General features: G+C 47.6%; 1 protein-coding gene across 3 annotated transcripts; it reads left to right on the top strand.

Annotated features, from left to right (window-relative positions):
* The first annotated feature begins 877 nt into the window (after positions 1–877).
* Positions 878–18340, top strand: Serpina9 (serpin family A member 9). Of its 3 annotated transcripts, none has more exons than XM_087552900.1 (5): positions 878–962; positions 6120–6766; positions 13349–13622; positions 16684–16831; positions 17777–18340. In XM_087552900.1, exons 2-5 carry the CDS (start codon positions 6136–6138, stop codon positions 17975–17977), a joined length of 1254 nt encoding a protein of 417 aa, XP_087409026.1. In that variant the 5' UTR covers positions 878–962; positions 6120–6135; the 3' UTR covers positions 17978–18340.
* Positions 18341–19836: the final 1496 nt, after the last annotated feature.

The following is a 19836-nucleotide window of genomic DNA, read 5'->3' as shown; positions in this document are numbered from 1 at the left end:
TTTTGAACAAAAGTGTAACCCAAACTTCACACATGCATTTCCTGTAACACTGGAACTTCGATGGAGCCAGAGAGTTTTCATCACACTGGCCTGGAGCTCTTCCTGCCCATTTCCAGTCAGCACCACTCCTCGGAGGCAAGCTGCTCATTTAACTCAATTTTAACGCAGTCACCCGTTCAACAAGCACTCACAGAACACTTAGTGTTGGCCAAACAGTGGGTATGCAGGGAGGACAAGACAGGCAAGAGCCCTGACTCATGCAGTGTTCAATACCACACACAGATGTGAAATCACAACAGAGGTGATTGTTTTGCCAACAGGCTGAAGGTGACATAGAAACATCTACAGGGAGCCATTTTCCTCCCATGGGTCATCAAGGACAGCTTCCTTGAGGCAGTGGTGTGACTTGGGATCTAAACAATAGATCGTACTTCGTTAAAAGAAAAATCAGAAGAAATATATTCCAGGGATAGGGTCCAAGCAAAACCAAAGTGATTACCCTAAAATAGAATTTAAGGAGTCAGGATTCAGGAGCTCTGGGCTGTGCAACGGTGATGGTGTTGAAGAGGCCCCATTGTGGCAGCTGAAAGACAGGTCAGAGAAATGGGGGGATAGTGAGACTCTTTGAGGAGACAGCACCACCCAACAAGAGTTGTAGCAAAGCCTTTATCTGCATTTGTATCGGTTCCCCCACCAGTCTACCTGACAGCCAACTGTGTGAAGACTCTTCCTCATGCTCCATGTCTTAACTTGAGGTAAATTGACCAGACTGATGATGGATGACACTGGGAATGAGGAAGAAGCAGAGCAAGGATGTTCCTGAGGCTCAGATAGCATGGTGGATGGGTACCACTGATGGAGATGCTGATAAAGGTTCCTCTGTGACTCTCATCAGGAAGCTGACTGGGAAAGTTGATTCCAGTTTGGTCTACTGTGCTGGACCCGGCTCATAGCATCCAGAGGTACTGGCAGATAGACTGTTGGAATGCAGGAGGGAAGGGACCTGGCCGGAGATGAAAAGCGCTCTGTCATTTACATCTCTTCATAATGAAGCCATGGGTGTGGTGAGATCTGTGGGGGAGAGGTGAGAGCTGCCAGCCAGCTGCTGAGGCCTGCTGGCTTATAAGGGTGAGCTGGAGGACAGGACCCCATTAAGGGGAGGAGGAAAAGAAGGAGGAGCGCAGGTTTGAACAAAATCCAGCTGCCTAAGGGCTGAGTTGAGCAGGAGCTGAGGTCGCCTTTGTTGTCCTACAGGGAAGGCAGGTGAGGTGAATGATCAGACACATTCAATGGCTGTACAACATCTGGGTCTGGTTTCCTTCTGTGGGTAGAAGTCAGACTATGAGTTGAAAATGAAGGCTCGGGGTTAGGGACGCCTGCAGATGAATGAGGTGGCAGCAGAGTGGACAAAAGGAGGGAGGTAGCTTTGTTCTTATGGCTCCTCTGGAGCTTGTTCAAAACCAATATTCAGGCTGGAGGGCAGAAGGAGTTTTGGGTACAGAAGGTGGAATTGGGCGTTCTGGGATGGTGACAAGGGAGATGGAGGGAGAAGTATCCTCTCCTACAGGAAGCTGAAGATGGTCATTGGCTGAGGGTCTGTCTGTCTTTGATGTGAGTTAGGAAGAAAGGCTGGCTGAGGGTGATCACATATATTTGTGTGTGTGTGTGTGTGTGTGTGTGTGTGTGTGTGTGTGTAATGGCCGCATGCATCCTGTGTCTGGGTACAGGTCTACTGGAGAGATATCTTCCTGCAGTCAGTGGAAAAGTAAGTTGACCAGGGATGGAGGCAACGTCCCGAGGTAAACTGGATAAAGAGGAGGTACATGAATGGGCTCTACCAGACTGAGAGCCACCAGGCTGGGGTATCTTACAAAAGCTGGGTTGTCAGGTGGGAAAGGGTATGGTTGGACAGCATGTTCTGCACCCAAGCAGGGACAGGAGCTTCCTGAGGGTGGGAATTGTGGTCAACTATAGGAGAGCAGAGAAGCTGGGCACCTGCAAGTGAGACTGGGCACAGTGGAAAAGGAACGTGCATGACAGGAGCTCGGGTGTCTCTCCTGAGCTCTGCGGGGACTCTGGGGAACTAGGAATGACATGGCAGCTCTGCATGAGGAAGCTGGCCTGTTGGTAGTGTGATGAGTGACAGGGATAGCAGGCATTTGGGTAATAGCCCTGAAAGACAATAGAGGGAGGGGTAAAAGCCAGGCTAATAGGAGGGATGGGCCCCTATGGGACAAGCCCAGGAAAGACGGGGTCCCTGTCATAGGTGGAGCCCACTGGCAGGGTGTGCACATACAGCTGCTCTACAACAAGGCAGGGGGAGGGCTCGGCAGGCCTAGGAGAGAGACAAGAATTGGGACCACTCTGGGAATGCTGGAGCTGTCCTCTGGACGAATGAGGAGGGAGTGAGGCTGGATTTGAAGGTCGACAGAATGAGCCCTGGTGGGAGATGTTTTCAAAGACTGTGATGCACAGGAGTCTTGGGGAGCTCTGGATTTTTCAGGAAGGGCCCCTTGACTAGCTTCCTCTGAGCTCCTACATCCTCAGCAGCTTGCCTAAGAGCAGAGGGCAGAGACAGCCTCTTCCCAAGTATGTAGCCAGCACTCTCTTTCTTTAGCTTCATCCCCTCATCATGGTTGGCAATAGTGAGGGGCAGTCTGAACTTTCTTTGTCGCTTCGAAGTACAAAGCAAGAAGAAGCTGCTTCAAGCCCTAACACCTTATTGAGCGCTATGTAGACATCACCTCACTTTTCATCAGAGTCACCCTTAGGGTAAGATGAGGGACAGTGGGGTGATGGTGAGGTGAACTGGTACTGCTGGACAAGGGACTAGTAGGCAGTAACTCACAGTAGATGGTGAATAATGTCAAGTACGGGCAAATGGATAGCACTGAATTTCGGGATTGAAGGTAGGGGCAAGGTCAGCCATTGGAGTTTGCTTACACTGCCAAGAGGCTCTGAAGGCAAAGGTGGTCAAGATTCTGGGGAACGTTCCATTGAAGAGCACACAGAGAGAGGTTGGGGGAGAGAGGGAGGGAGAAGGAAGGGAGAGGGAGAGAGAGAAAGAGAAGGAAAGAGGGACTTCAGGAAAATGCAGGAGAGAATGAGAAGAGAGAAAAGAGTGGGTGCTAGACCTCAGTTTGCAGCTTGGCTGGCACCCTGTACTGTGGTCTCTGGGAGATGGGAGAGACAAAGTTCTCAAGGTCATCTTAAGCTCAGCAAAGAGCAGACTGATAAGAAGCCAGGAAGTGAGGTCTGTGAGTAGGCTTGGAACCCTCCCCAGTTCCAGACAGGCCTTTGCAAGGCTGCAAAGCCAAATTGAAAGTTCGTAAAAGGATCCTCCATGTAAATCTTGTAAGTTTCGTCACATCAGATACTAAGGTAAGTGTTCAGCTGTGCTATGAGGCCAGGAGTGGCATAGACAAGGAACTATGTGGACATCTTTGTAACTCTGAGCACAGGGAGTCCCATCATTTCCCTTCCCCACATATGACCAAATAATTGTTCCACTTGTTGGCTGAATACTTATTTTGTGAGTAAAGCCTTTCCTTCTCAGTCAGAAGTGAAATGTAAAAACGTCCTCATGACAAGAGTAAGTGGCAGTTGTTCACACTGTAAGTGGCCAGAGAGCCAAGTTTGACAGGGGGTAAAGGGCTTGTAGCGTGGTGGTGGAGGGAAAATTTTCTAGAGCAAGAAGAAGAGGTTATAAAATGAGGAGAATATTCTAGAAGTTTTTTCAAAGCTTATGACTTGCTGGGACATGTGCAGATTTTTCCCCCTTTGACTCGGCCCAAATCCCTTTCAGCCCACTAGCTTCATCCTTCACAGAATCTCAGAGTCAAGACTCAGGGCCAGAGCACCTCCTTAAAAGTATGTGAGAGCAGAAATCTTACAGACGGCATAGGGGTGATTTGGGAACTGGACAAGGTTGGAAAGCCTAGAATGATGGCTGCACAATATTGTCCCTAAATCAAATTGTCAACATCAATTAAAGCAGTAGCAGCAGTGGAAGTCATGTATTGGGCACCTACTGAACCACCCTCAATCGGTCAACCATGTAAGCTGGACTCCTGTTTACAAAAATGAAACTAAGGGCTGATTCCTCGAGGGACAGGTTCTTTGCTCATGATGAATGTCAGAGCTGATGTAGACCCAGCCCTGTTCTGCTGGAGTTTCCTACTACCATTCAGCCGTGTAGTCCTATTGAAAGAGAAGATCAAGTTGTTTGTTTCATATAGCGCGTGCGCGCATGTGTGTGTGTGTGTGTGTGTGTGTGTGTGTGTGTGCGCGCGCGCGCGCGCGCGCTATATGGGGAGTTCAGAGGACAATCTTGGGTGTCACCTCATGAGTGGTAAAATCCACTTTAGTTTTGAAACAGTGACTCTTGCTGGTTGAGTCCATTAAGAAAGGTAGATTGGCTGACCAACAAGTCCCAGGATTCTGCAAGTCTCTGCCTCTCTGAAGCAGGGATTATAAGATCACATCAATGTGCCAGGATTTTTAAGCCTGAGCTCCGGAGACCAACTCAGGCTGTTGTGTTTGCAATGCAAATGCTTTACTGATCAAGCTCTAGATTTGCAGATCTTCATCTGCTTTATTAATAGTAAGAGAATTAGGCAGCAATCTGGGATCAGAAGCCATTCAGAGGTCAACAGCTACGAGTCATGGTGATACCTACCTGTAATCTCAGCACTGGGAAGGCGGAGGCAGGAGGATTGCTATGAACTCCAGGCCAGCCTGAGTTCCATAGCCAGATTCTGTCTCAAAGGGAGGGAAGGGAAAGAAAAGAGAAGGAGAGGAAGAGGTTGAAGAGATGGGAAACAGAACTGACAGCTGTTCTTGGAAGTATGAGCTTCCTGGTGTTTTGAACAGCTGGTTCCAACAGGGACTGCCGCCAATCCCCTCTAAGCCTCAGCTAGAAAGACCTTGGACCATAAGGAGTGGGGGTCGAAGTGTTAAAGTGAATTAAGTTTGGCCTATATGTTGCTCCATACAAGTGTAACCCAATTTGTTATGTAAACAGACTGTAACTGATCAGTGTAACAATCACAGATGGCCAACTGTTCAAAAACACTGTCAGATAAGGTAGTCACAAGCCAGTTAGGCTGTCCCCACCTCACTTGTATTTTCTATAGGTCACCTGCTGTCACTGTGAATTAAACCTGTCCGTGTCCTTTATTCATTGTATTGTTCGCTCTCTGAGTCTCCCTATGTAGCCAGCCTGACACGAATTCATGATCCTTCGCACCTCCACCCCCACCACAGCACTGGGGTACACCCTATCACACATGCCTGCCTCCTTTTCAGACAGAGTCTAACTAAGCATGTAGCTTTGGCTGACCTGGAACTTGCTGTGTAGACCAAGTTGGCCTCATCCACTTGCTTCACTTCCGGCTTCTGGGTCCTGGAACGACAAGCTGACTTTTTGTCTTTGGAGGGATACAGGGTCTCTCGTAGCCTAGGCTGGACTTGAACCCCTATGGTATAGAGGATAACCTTGAATTTCTGATCTTCCTACTTCTACCTCCCAGCAATGCTTGGATTGCAGATGTACGCCACCTTGCCCAGCTTATGGAATCCCAAGGCTTAGTGCGGGCTAAGTAAACATTCTACCGACTGAACTGCAGACCGAGCCCTGATACCCATGTTTCCGGGGCATGTACACAATGGAAATGTATGTGGCTGGGGACAGACAGGTAGATCTGTCCCACCCAAACAGAAGGGTTGGGAATATTTAGAGGCATCTCTGAAGGACCGGAAGTTACTTCTGACTTTGAGGATCAGGGTTTTGGTCCTCAGGATTGCAAGGCAACACGCTTTCACTTTCTTCATAGTTTAAGGTATAAATGGAAGAATCAGGAATCATAATAAGCCTGGAGATTGGGCAGGAACCCTGACTGGTCTCCCAGTTAGCAGACAGCCTCACCTGTGACCTGTGCCAATTTACACAACCACACACCCTCACGAGACCTTACTGCTCAGCGTAGCATCAGAACACGCACACTGCCAACTTCCCAGAGTTTCTGTGAGGCTCACGTGAGACTCCATAGAAGAGTGAGATGCCCCCATCTGGGCTCTGAGCTTACCTCTCCCCACAATGGTTCTCTTCTATTTTACAGACTCCCTTCCTTCCAAATGGGCTCTTCCTTTTACCAAGTTCTCCTAGTGGTTGGCTTCTGTGCTCCAATGTCCTGCATGTTGTCATTCAATTCCAACCACCGAGAGTGCCCCCACCCTCTCTCTATGAAGAGAAACCCAGCCTCCCAGGTGACTCCCAGCAACACCAAGTTCGCCTTCCTCCTATACCAGAGGCTGGCTCAGAAGAGTCCAGGTCAGAATATCCTCTTTTCTCCTGTGAGTATCTCTACTTCCCTGGCCATGCTGTCCCTGGGGGCCTGCTCAGCCACCAAGACGCAGATCCTCCGGAGCCTCGGTTTCAACATCACGCACATTGCGGAGCGCACCATCCACCTGGGCTTCGAGCAGCTGGTCCACTCGCTGAACGAGTGCCACAAAGACCTGGAGTTGCGGATGGGCAGTGTCCTCTTCATCAGGAAGGAGCTACAGCTGCAGGTCAAGTTTCTGGACAGGGTTAAAAAGCTTTATGGGACCAAAGTCTTTTCTGAAGACTTCTCAAATGCTGTTACTGCCCAGGCCCAGATCAACAGTTACGTGGAGAGGGAGACCAAAGGGAAGGTGGTGGATGTAATCCAAGACCTTGACTCTCAGACAGCAATGGTCCTGGTGAACCACATCTTCTTTAAAGGTGAGGCTGATTTACTCTTTTCTTTCTCTTTCCTTCATTTCTCTTTTCTTATTTCCTTTCCTCCCCTTTTTAAGTACTTGGATGTTTTCTTGTTTGTTTCCTTGCTTTTGCTTGTTTGTGTGTTTGCTTGTTTGTTTGTTGAGTAGGGTCTTACATATTTCAAGATGGCCTCCATCAAGCTACATAGCTGAGGATGACCTTGAACCTCTGATTCTCCATCTCCTTAGAACTGGGATTATAAGTGTGTTCACCACACCCTATTGATGCAATGGGGGACTGAACTCGGGGCTTTGTGCAAACCACACACCTCTACCACCAACAGAGATACAACTCCAATATACCTCTGATTTCTATTTTTTTTCCTTTTGCTGTTGTGTAGTCAAGGAAACAGGTGTGTACAGCAAGGTCTAGACAGCAGGGTGTGCCTGAATTCACATCAGCTTTGCAAGTAGCTACCTGTACATTCTTGGCTGTCATCTGTTCTCTCTCTCTAGCTGCCATTCATTAATAGCATGGGGCCTCATTTACCCTTGTGTTAGCATGAAGCAAGGGGCTGTCCTAAAGAGCTGTGCTCAGCAAGAAGGGTCCCAAAATGTTCTCTGCAACTCTTGAGGAGAAAAGAGCTTGTATTTTGGCACCAACGGCAGTCATACTGCTCCCTAAACACTTCACGGCAGTGACACACTAGGCCCTTTCTGGCCAGTTTAAAAACCCAGTGGTAAGAACAGTTTCAAAGGTTTGGAAGTGTAGACAAGCTAGTCTGTCATTCATATCTGCCTAGGCATCACTGTTTACAGTGCCACTGTCAAAAATGACACTTCTCTGGCGCTGAACGAGCAACAGGTTTAAAGGCACACGACCCTGAGTCTGTGTTCTCCCTCTGTCCCTTTCTTGTTCCACTATCCTAAGTGCGTTTCTGAAGATCTTCCAAGGGCCAAGTGCCCGCTCTGTGCCAGTCTCTGCCTCTTGGCTGGGGATCGCTAAGCACACACAGCCTCACAGGACCATGCCTGAAGTTGAGTGCCTAATCTTCAGAGCTGTGTGTGCCACTGTGTCATGGTTCCTTCCTTCCCTCCATCCTCCCATTTACCCAACCTCCAGTCCATCCATCCAGCTCTTCACCTACACGTCCATTTTCCTATTAACCAATCACCAACCAACCTCCACATCCGTTTGTTCAGTCAACCTCCAGTCCAGCCATTTGTCTAGCCGTCCACCCACACATCCTCCAAACACAAAAAAGAGGACAAGAAAATTGACCCGCTTTCTTTCCACGGTGAGATACCTTCATTTGTTATATATTGTCCACTTTGGCTTAGTTCTGATGAAAGGTCATGTGCACAGTGTAAAATCATTTTAAAGTGTCCAAGTCTTAAAGGGTCTTCGGTTGCTGGCATGTTCACCAAGACTGTGCTGTGCTGGAAATATAGACAAGCTAGTGACTGTTACTCGTGTCTGTCTAGAGCAGAGGTTCTCAACCTCTTAGTCACAACCTCTTTGGGGGTCAAGTGACCCTTTCGTGGGAGTTGCATATGAGATATCTTCATTACAATTCGTAACAGTAGCAAAACTGTAGTCATGAAGTAGCAGGGAAATAATGTTATGATCATGGATCACCACAACATGAGGAATGGTATTATAGGGTAGCAGCGTTAGGAAGGTCGAGAACCACTGGGCTTTGCTGTTTACTAGGACAGTGTATTGAAGGACACCGTTCTGTCGATCGGGCATCGCCTTTGAAGACAGATTTAAGTTGCTTTCTGTAACTCCACAGCTCATTTTCCTCCTCAGGAGAGAGACCCCTGTCCCCTCAAGAAAATGAGCTGCCTCTCCCGACTCCTGCTCTTCCCTGCTGCAGACCAGTAATGTATCCCCTGTCTCTGCCACCTGCCTATTTTAGACATTCCAGGTGTCTAAATGGCATTCAAACAGGATTCCAGGTCATGCCTTTTGCATGTATCTAAGGTCCATCCATGTTCACTAACAATTAACAGCAGCTGCTCATCCTCTAGCCAGTTTCTGTTTTCTGTGCCTTCCCTTTCTTTTCTATTCCTTGTTGCTGACTGCTAATTTGACACTGAACAGAAGCCGGACATTGCCTCTATCAAGCTTGGACCCAATGTGGAGTGAACTAGCTCCCTGCCCTCATTCACTCGAGCTGAAAGATACTGTCCTCTGGACAGGCAGCCTTCTGCGTGTCAGATGGTGGGTGCTCAGGCTGACCCTACTCCAGGCTACGGTGAATACCTTACTGTGACGTTAGGGAAGGCTCCTTTTGTGTGGAGGGCGTCTTGAGACTTTCAAGTGTGCACCCAGGAGAGAGCCTGCTCAGTCATTTGGTCACTTTAAGAAGCTGGGAACCTCTGTAGGTGACTGCAGAGCTGACACCAACAGTCGCTTGGTCGTTTCCATAGTCTCGCTGCTATTTGCTTTCTCTTCTAGTTTATTTATTTATTTATTTATTTAGTGTGCTCTGTGTGTGTGTGTGTGTGTGTGTGTGTGTGTGTGTGTGTGTGTGTGTATCAGAGGACAACATACAGGAGTAATTCTCTTCTTCCATCACCAGGGATTGAACTCAGGTTGCCAGGCTTGGCTGGAGGCACCTTTATCTACTGAGCCATCTCACCAGCCCTCTATTTCTCATTATCTGTCTTTCTGATGACAGCCACAATGCGGGGCGGTGCTAACTCATTATGGTTCTGCTCTGGATTCTCTAATGACTAATGTTACCTTGGGCTTATTGGCTCTGTAAACAGCCTACCTCTGGACAGTAGTACAGTGAGTGTCTGCATATCTTTAGCGTTTTCCTTCCACGGTGTCGCCATGGTGCCATCTTTTCCGTTGAAATATTTCCTAGTTTACGTTTTCCCAGATTTTAATTCATTTTTCCCTCATTCTCACTTCTTACTTCCCTAGGGTTGACCTGGGGATTGCAATTAGCCTGTAGTTATTAGCATGTATTCATGGTTACACCGATCATCATTCCGACGACTATGAGCATTGTTTTTCTCAATGGTTACATTTCCTCCATCCCTTTGGTGTCATTGTCATAAATCCTACTTCTACGCATGTGTGCCCACCAGTGTAAATTTATTATGATCGATTTTCTTTTGTTCTAAAAGGAATTTATGTTATGTGCCTGTTTGTCTGCATGCATGTGCACCACATGTGTGCAGTGCCTGTGGAAGCCAGAAGGGGGCACCAGATTCCTCCCAGAAGTGGAGTTCTATTCAGTTGTGAGCTGTCATGTAGGTGCTGGGAATGGAACCTGGGTCCTGTGCAAGAGCAATCAGTGTTCTCAACAGCTGAACCATCTCGGCAGCCATCACTTTAGGAGCTGCCTTTTCAGCAAGGACAACATAACTTCTATCCGTCTAGATTTCTTCTTTATTTAGGGACAGCATCTCACTCTACAGTCAAGAATTTGCCTTCTTGATCAAACTGGACTTGAACTTACAGCAAACTCTCTGCCTCTGCCCCGATCTCTGGAATTATAGGTGTCTACCACTACAGCCACCTGCAAAATACTCATGCTGCCTCCCACGTTCACAGCATAACTTCCTGTGCTGGAGTGGCTCCATGTCACTGTCCCATCCGGACCACAGAGGCCTCTGTAGCTCTGGCAAAAGCTTGTTTGCTGTTGTTTCAGTTTACTGCTCTCCAAGTTCGTACTTTCTGAAAAGAAACCATCTGTTCATGTTGTTAAGGCCACCTCAAATGTGAGGTTGCTTCTTTGCCTTTGACTGATTATGATGTCTAAGTATAGATTTGTTAACTGTGTTGGGAAGTTTCTATAAACCAGGTTTTGGGAGCCTCTGAGTGCTTACTTCTTCCCATGACCATCTTCTCTTTCCTTCCTCTCCCCTCCTTCTGCTCGGTACTCCTCATATGACAGACTTACCGATCCGTTTTCTAACTCAGTGTTCATTGTCTTCCGTTAGCTCTAATATGCTGTTGGGTCTCTCGAGTGAAACTTTCATTTCTGTTACCATATTTTCCAACTCTACGCAATGGCTTGGAATGATTTCTCCAATTGCAAGTGAATGATTATTAGAGACGTTTGATTTCTAAAAAGCTCTTTGAGCATGTTCAGAATAGCTGCTTTGATGCATTTGATTTACAAGGCCGTAGCTGGTTCGCCTTAGGAACACACGCTCCCCATGCTCTAAACTTTCATATTGCATTTTTGTTTGTTTTCCTTAAAGTATCTAAATATTTATTTTAGTTGTGCGTGTGCACATGTGTTTCGGGCAATGAGTATTTAGACACCAGTGTGGTTGCCTACAGAGTCCAGAAGAGGACATCAGATCCCCCCGGAACTGGAGGTATAGGCAATTGTAATCTGGGAGCTGACCTGGGTCCTCTGTAAGAGCAGCGAGAGTTTCTAACCTCAGAGCCATCTCTCTGGGTCCTTTGCATGTTTTCGGCCCAACAATGTTAATAATGTAAATCAATTCTAGACATGAACTACTTCCCCTCCAGAGGGTTAGTCATTGTTGTTCCTTGTAGCAATTGCTTCCTGTTCCTTCCGAATGGATTCTTTAAAGTCACAGATGTCTTCTTGGCTGGAAGATCTCCCAATAGTTGTAGAGGGTCACCATGTGCATATTGCGACTTGTCATCCACACTCACCTCGGCAGACTACAACTTTGACTCACCCTTTATTTTCTGTCTGTGCATGCCCAGGCCTGCTGGCAGTGAGGGCTCTGAGACACCCAGATAGTTCCCAAGCTGATAGCTTTACTCACGTCTGGGGCCTCTTTGTATTTGAGATATGCTGAAAGCTTCCAAACTTCCTGTAAACATTTGATTCTTTAGACATTTATTTGTTTATCTCTCTTTCATTTTATCTCTTATCCATCCTCCAGACAGCCAGGCAGTGAGGACACTTGTCTGTAATTGCATTTGAAATACACTCCCACACCTCTAGGGAGAAGGCATTAGGCACGGAGTGCACCTCAGTCAGTTGTGTGAGTGGGGTCTCCCCATCATGATTCAGTCGTTTGCCTTGAACAACCTCTCCTTGGGTCACCACGGCTGACTGGGACAATGTTCAGGGAAGGGTAGCCACGCAGAGGGACTTGCTCTGTCATTTTTGCTGACAGGACCTACCTCCTCTTTTCTGTTTGTTTTCCCAATCTTTGTGGTTAGTGGATTATTTGTCTTGACTGTTATGTATGCTGGAGGTGTTTCGGAGTTCCGCCTGCCACTGTCTTGGCAAATGTCCTCAGGGAGATGATATTTGCCTTGGCTGGACTCCAAGTCTGATCAAATACTGACGGCTTTTATAAGTCATTCTTTTGGTACTGCAGGAGGCAGGTTAGATAAAGACAATTCTTTGAGGATGAGTCTAGGACTGTTTTTGTTTTGAGATATGTTTTCTCTGTGTAGCCTAAGATAGCCTCGAACTCATAACCCTCCAGCCTTGGCCTCTCATGTTCTGGGATTGCAAGTGTGAGAGCCACTATGTACAACTTGAGAATGAGTCTTTGAAGTATTTCCAGACCCATCTTGATTTCACTGTAAATGCAGGCTGTTATTTTTCAAGACCATACAGAAGGAAGACTCAGGAGTAGAACTAGAGCCTGTTAGAATGCCACAAACTTTACCACCTCTAACAAGACACAGTTCATTGTCTTTAATATTTTGTTTCTCAGCTATAAGCATCTGAGGATTTTTCAGAATTTTAAAGGAGTTGATTTTGACCACTGCTGGCAAGTGTGTGAAGTATCAGATACTGTGTGTGTGTGTGTGTGTGTGTGTGTGTGTGTGTGTGTGTGAATGTGTGTCATAGTATTAGATAAGTAGAGTGTACTTATATGTATGCAAGTGTAGTGAATGGTATGTGTGTGTGCATATGTGGTGTAATAGTTATTGAATGTGCAATATTTATTGTGTAAGTAAATATATTGTACAACATTTATCAAATACATGCAAATGTGTATGGTGTGTGGAGTATACATAGTATATGTTGTGCATGTAAAAGTGCATATAGGAGGGGGATATGTGGTATGTGTGGTGTATTTGGGTTGGTATGCAAGTGCATATATGGTATGTGGGGTATTTATATATGTGTTTGTGTACATGTGATATGTGTGTGTATGTGTGTATGATATCTGTTACATGTATGCAGGGAGTGAATTGTTGTATGTGTGATGCATATGTTTGTCTCTCTCTCTCTGTGTAGTGTATGGTGTGGCCTGTGAACATGTGTTTTATGTGTGTGTGTGTGTGTGTATTTGTGTGTGTGTGTGTGGCATAGGCTGCGTGTATGGTATGCTGTGTGTGTGGCGTATGTGTGTATATATGAGATGTATAGTATATACATATATGTGTGTCATGTGGGGTGTGTGTATGGTATGATATGTGTGGTAAGTGCATATGTATACACATGTGTGTTGGGAATCAAAGTCTGGGCCTTACAATGCTAGTTAGTTGTTTTTATGGAAAACTGAGTTTTTAGAGGTCCTCTTCTGCCTGTTTTCCCTGGCAGGTTTCAGGGATGTAAAGCCCCTCTTCTTTTGCCTTAAGTCCTCTCTCCTTCTGCACCGATGTAAGCCCTCTCTTCTTTCTCCACACTAGCCAACTGGACCCAGCCCTTTAGTGCTGCAAACACAAACAAGAGCTTCCCATTCCTTCTGAGCAAGGGCACCACTGTGCATGTTCCCATGATGCACCAGACCGAGTCGTTTGCCTTTGGAGTGGACAGAGAGCTGGGCTGCTCTATTCTGCAGATGGACTACAGGGGAGATGCCGTGGCCTTCTTTGTCCTCCCTGGTAAGGGCAAGATGCGGCAGCTGGAGAGGAGTCTGTCACCCAGGAGGCTGAGAAGATGGAGCCGCTCACTCCAGAAAAGGTGAGCATCACTGTGAGCTTGTAGGGAGCTGTTCATCCGAGGATGGGTCATGTGGTGGCAGCTACTCAATGGTAACTCCTGTGTACCAAGCCTCCTCTGCCTGCCAGACAGTGATGTTGGTACTGTGTCCACACAGTACCATACCAATGTCACCATCTCCTAGTGCACAATTTCCCCAAACAGGCTTCTGGAGGGTAAGTAGATGTACTGGTTACTTTTGTGTCACTGGGGGCAAAGCACCATGACAAAAGGCAACTTGAGGAGGAAAGAATTTACTTTGACTTACATGTTCAGAGGCTCCAAGTCCATCATGGTGTGCCGTGTAGGCTCAAGGTGGTAGGCATGGTGACAGGGACAGGAAGCGGAGGGATAACACCTTTCCCTGCAACATGAAACAGAGAATGAAACAGGAGTGAGGGGCAAGGCTGCAAACTCTTGAAGCCCACCCCAGCGAAGTACTTCCACCAGCAAGGCTGTACTTGTCATAACCTCTCCAAGTGTCACCACCAGCTGGGGACCAAGTATTCTGATGCCTGAGCCTGTGGGAGACATCTCTCTTCAAACCGCCACAGTGAATCGTGCGAGGCCACACAGGCAAAGCTTTTAAGTCCAAGTAGAGTTCACTCCAGAAATCAAGCCATACTGAATTCCACGAAACTGTTTGTGTAAAGGCAAGCAAGCAAACCAACAGAAGTCTTGGTGCTCACTTGTAAACTGAGGAGCACAATGGTGCTGAGTCACTAAAACTAGAGGTTGCTAAAGCCGAGTTACTCCTTAGAAAGTGGCAGAGAGTGTCTGGGAGGTAGGAAGCGCCTAATAACGGCGATGTTGTAAACATTGTACATGTTGTAGAGAGTATACGGAGATCAATCATGTGATACAGAAGATCATTGAATATTTATTTTCAGTCTCTTCTCATGATTCCTTGACATATTCATCATCCTCAGTGTTTGCCATCTAAGAGAAAGGAAAAGATGAGGTTCAGAATAGTAGCCATTTAAGGAAGATGAGGACCAATGTCCTGGGAAAGGCAGGCAAAGTACCCAGGAGTTTGACAATAGAGGAAGCTTGCTTTCCTCAGGGGACTGCTTCAAGGGTGCAGTGGTGACGGCAGCCACAAGCCTGGATATGGACAATGCCTCGGGTCTGGGCTGGGTGCTCCTGGCCTCTTATTCCACTGGGATACAAGATGACACAAATTTCAAAACAGCAAGGAAACACCCTTCAAAGCAAAATGATAATGCAGATCAGAAAGAAATGAAGTGGCCAGATTGCTAATGGGTCACACAAGGGAGGATTCTCTAAGGCCCCGATTATTGTTTGGGGCTCCCTTTTATGAGGCTCAAAAGGAGGAGGTTGGGTACTAAGGGCATAGCAAGGGTGGTTCTCTGTTTTGATTGATAGGTTAGATCAGATAATCAATCATCTGCCTGCTGTTCACACCCTTCTCATTGTGCATCTCATTGTGACCATATGCACACACAGGTGTGCACAGAGTAAGCTGGTGAAAGGAGAGTTCTCCCTCAAAGTCCACATAGTTTGTCTTACTGCATGCACACCCAAAGCCAGCCCAGGCCTGACAGTCCATTGCCAACACACAACTCCTGATTGTGTTCTAAGACGTGTTTTCAAGGAATTCTTAAGGAAGGTAGATTATTCTGTTGATTGGAGCAGGTGTCTATGTAACTCTGTACAGGTTGGGGTTCCCAAGAGGCCAACAGGTTGCTAGGTACATTGTCTAGAGCAGTAGTGTGCACAGCCCAGATCAAGTGGAGTCCAAGCTATTCCCTACGCTTACCGGCCTCGGGTGGGGGACACGAAGACATACAGGCTGTGGGATGGGGGATGGGGGTAACAGCACCATCAGAGACGGAAGGTGAAGAATCGAGAGGCACTGAGGGCTTGTTGGGGTGTTTTTCTTTCCTCCCGCTGCACCGGTGCTGGGTTGAGGAAAACGACAAGGCCTTCAGGAGGCCGCAGGAAGGTGGAACTCAGAGGGAGCCAGGGAATCCAGAGGTGCCCAGGCCAGCAGAAGAAGGAGTTGTCTGTGGTACTAAATATCAGGGAGGTTTGTCAGATGAGGACTGAGGTATCTCTCCAAGGTCTTGTGCTTCTCTTTCTGTGAGCAGCTGAGCACACAAACACAGGCAAAGCACTGCAATTACACCTAAAATCTTTAAAATAAGAGAAATGCTATTGAACGTGCCCAGGAGAGCAGCTCCGTGGTAAATGCTCAGTAAATGAGCGGTGTTTGCTCTGGGAGAGGGAAACCATTACAGAAGAAGTAAACATGCCAAACTGAAGGCTTATGCTGTCCAATATGGTAGGCTCTGGCCACAACTGGTCTCCCATATTTGAATCTAGTAAAGTAGAATAAAATTAAGGCTCAGTGGGTTCAGGTTCTGACTTCCAAGCCAGACAACCTGAGTTTGAACCCCAGGATCTACAAGTTAGAAGGAGCGGACTGACTCACAAAATGTGTCCACGCACACACAGAGACACACATGCACACCCACCACTGCACACCAAGCTCCACCAAGCAATCAGTGTAACAAATGAATTAATCACAGTAAGAGTTTAGCTCATTGTTTGCGATAGGCATGCCTCAAATTGTTCAGTACCCACATGTGCCCAGTGACAAGCATATTGGATAGGGCAGGTGTAGGTATATTCCCAGCATGGTACAACACCCTGTGGGGTTTTGTCACCCTGGGGAGATTATCAGGGTGTGCTTGTCTCAGGAAGTCCTGCTGGACGTGGCCAGTACCTAAGCTACCATCACTTCCTGATATACCCATTGGCGTCTGCTGTGGTACCCATGCTGATTCGTCCTCTCACCTCAGGTCGTTACTTGGTTATAGGATCCTTATGTTCTATTCTGATACCCAGAGATGAGCTTGCTCATCTGGGAGGCTCAGAGACAGAGCGGCCTGGTGCTTTGGGACTGGGATGAGTTGACTTCTCTGGCGTTCAGGAATGGGGCTGGAGAAAGCTCTGTCCAGAAATGCCACATGGAAACAGGGATATCCTGACCTGGTCGCGTCTCTTTTACTCTCCATAGGTGGATCAAGGTGTTCATCCCCAAATTTTCCATTTCTGCTTCCTACAACCTGGAAACCATCCTCCCTGAGATGGGAATCCGAGACGCCTTTAACTCAAACGCTGACTTCTCCGGAATTACAAAGACACACTTCCTGCAGGTTTCTAAGGTAAGTTGATGGAGATGCGTGCAAGGAAGTCCATGCCAGGAGGGACAGCTAACAAAGGACTCCCATCTAACTGTGAAGGTGACAGGCTGGAGAGGGTGAGGTGTTTAATGGCCAAAGAAAAAGTCAAATTTCGTGGCCGCCAGGCCTGGGCCATCATGGCCACCACAACCTGTCTCACAGGTGCACATAATCCCTCTTCAAGAAAACAGTCTGTACTTCTTTGAAAAGCAGGTCTGTCCCTGGCAAGCAACATGGTTGCCACATGTCAGCAGTGGAAGAATAGATAAGCATCTAGCATCTCTTCCTTCCCCACCATCTTGAATTCCCAAGCAAATGTTACGGTGGCCGCTGCCCAGGTGCCTTTGTACCTGTAAATGCGGCATTTGTGCTAAAAGTGGAGGGCTGGATCTAAAAGGTCAGATTTTGGGTCCTCCTGTGAGAAATTATTGAACTCAACTCACGTGTGATACAGTAATTCTTGTAACTGAAATCGCTCAGTCTGGCGGTACAGCCGGGTGACCCATGTCCTCATGTCCCACAGAAAGGGTCTTCATTCACTGTGTTATCTGCCTAGCCTCTGTCCACAGCCAAGTCCATACTCCTCAGGTTTTTGATCTGGCTAATTTATGTCTATTTATATGATAATTTGATAGTGGAGTATATGATGATCAGATACTGTTCTGAGAACATTTTTGTCATTGGTCCCCAAGGGAAAAGACTGAGAGGTCCCCCATGGGATATGAAGAACCCAGTAGAGCTTTACCCAAGGGGAACACTCATATGCACCTGAAAAACCTTGCGTTCCCAGTCCATGATGTATCTTGGCCGTTGGTCACAAGCTGGGAGCCTCCCCCCTGAAAGAGAAAGCAGCATCAGCCTTCGGTAGCAAGAGGCTCAGGGCACAGCTTCTGCGGGAACCACTGACGCTTGTTTTCCCATTCACAGGCTGCTCACAAGGCTGTACTGGATGTCAGCGAGGAGGGGACAGAAGCCGCAGCAGCCACCACCACCAAACTAATAGTCCGCTCAAGGGACACCCCATCTTCCACCATCGCCTTCAATGAGCCCTTCCTGATTCTACTTCTAGATAAAAACACAGAATCCATTCTCTTTCTAGGGAAAGTTGAAAACCCCAGGAAAATGTAGATTGGAAGAGAGCTGTTGGCTGGCCACACACTAATAATTCACAAGAAATAGGTGTGTGTCGGAAGACGCTAGCAAGGTGATATCAAGACCCATTTCCTTGATTGAGGTCTACTTGACTCCAACAGGAGAGCATTGGCCTTTGGGGTTGCACGCTGGGGCCCAACCATAGAAGAGACATCAGGGTCTGGTCACCCTTCCAGTAGCCCCTCCCACCTGCTTTCCCATGTAGCCTTTTTCTGGAATGTGACAGGGCAGGCACAGCTCAATGCCTCAGATCTCTTGGGAATGGCGGCGCACAGGACTCGGTACCCTTGCTTTTACGGCTGACTCCCAGCACTGCATTCAATAAACCTGAAATGTGAACTTAGTGGCAACAGACCGCCCCACACACCTCCTCCCATCAACAGGGCACTAATCTGAAAATGAGGGATTGCCCACTTCTGAGTAGCTGGGTTGCCACTGGTGACATGGCGGTGGCTACGTGTGATTTCATTGTCTCGGTTGCTCAGTTGAGCTCTTCAATGGCTCCCCGCATGCGGGGTCTCGATGGGAGAGACCATTCAATAGCAATTAAATGAATCTGTGGACAAAGAGGTGGTGACAAATTAGGGGGTCACAAAAACCATGTAAGAGGGTGGGGACACTCAAAGGAGAGGCATGAGAGGGACAGTGGGGAGGCCCTGCGGCTGGAGCACTGTGTGTTACAGGAATGCAGATAAATGGAGAGAGGATGACCAGGAACACCCACTGCCCGGGAAGGCAACTTAGGCCAGGGAAGGGATAGGAATGGGACGCTCACTGGGTTTCTTAAGCAGGAACAGAACAAGTATCAGTGCTGTATGGATTGTAAAGACCTCTCCAATGTGGCCACTTTTCTAGCCCTCTGACTGTGGCTGTTTATAGTGACAACAGTCTGGCATATCCTGAAAGCCACACCGAATGCCCTGGGCTCTGGAGGCAGAGGCGGCTCACTGCCTGAGCCTCATTCCCCACAGTCCCTCTTCTGCACCGCCTCCACTGCCAGGTGCCCTGTGTGGGCTCCTGGCAACCTTCAGCAAAGCTCGGGTTCCTTTTCGGAAGGCACTGGTGCCCCATCATCCCAAATGCTGGCTTTCTCAGGCTGTTACATAGGGAAAAACAAACAAACCAGAGAGACTTTATGCAGGCTTTCAGAAGAAAGTCGGGTGGGGTGCCCTCTGCTGGGAAGCATGCAAATTGCAGGTTGGAAGGTTGAATGCATGTGAAGTATGGATAGGAAAAACTTGCCCCCATGGGCTGGTCCATGACTTCAAAATCATCAGCAACCGAATGTTGAGAATGACTAAGCGTGGAATGACTTTTTTACCCAAGATGACTACCACTATTCTAAAGGCAGTTAGAACTCATAGAAAACAGGAGGACGGCCTTTCCAAAGGGCATCTAAATGAACAGTTGAACTATAGATTCCCAGGACTGAACCCAGAGTACCAGGCTCTGGGCTGCTCATACAGTCCCAGAGGTACCTGTACAATGTATGTAGCTGTGATGGTCAGGCTTGACTGTCAGCTAGACAGAGAGAGGCTTCTGGGTATGTCCAGGAGGGGTCATGTAAGTGTGGTTCATTGAGGTAGGAAGGTTTAATTGTTGAGGGGTCCCATTCCTTGGGCTGAATCTCAGGCTAAATACAAAGGAGACATCCAGTTGCAAGCATTCATTACTCTCTTCTTTCTTTCTATGGATGCAGTGCGACCAGCTGCCTCAAGCTCCAGCCACCGAGACTTCTCTGCACCGTTCCCTTGACCCATGAGGCAAAACAAACCCTTCCTTTCATAAGCCGATTTTGCCAGGTTATGTATTGGTCCCAACAACAAGACTAGTAA

This window comes from Rattus norvegicus, chromosome 6 (assembly GCF_021556685.1).
Source record: "Rattus norvegicus strain SHRSP/BbbUtx chromosome 6, alternate assembly SHRSP_T2T, whole genome shotgun sequence".
Classification (NCBI taxonomy): Eukaryota; Metazoa; Chordata; class Mammalia; order Rodentia; family Muridae; genus Rattus; species Rattus norvegicus.
This window is presented reverse-complemented; position numbering and strand designations above follow the sequence as displayed.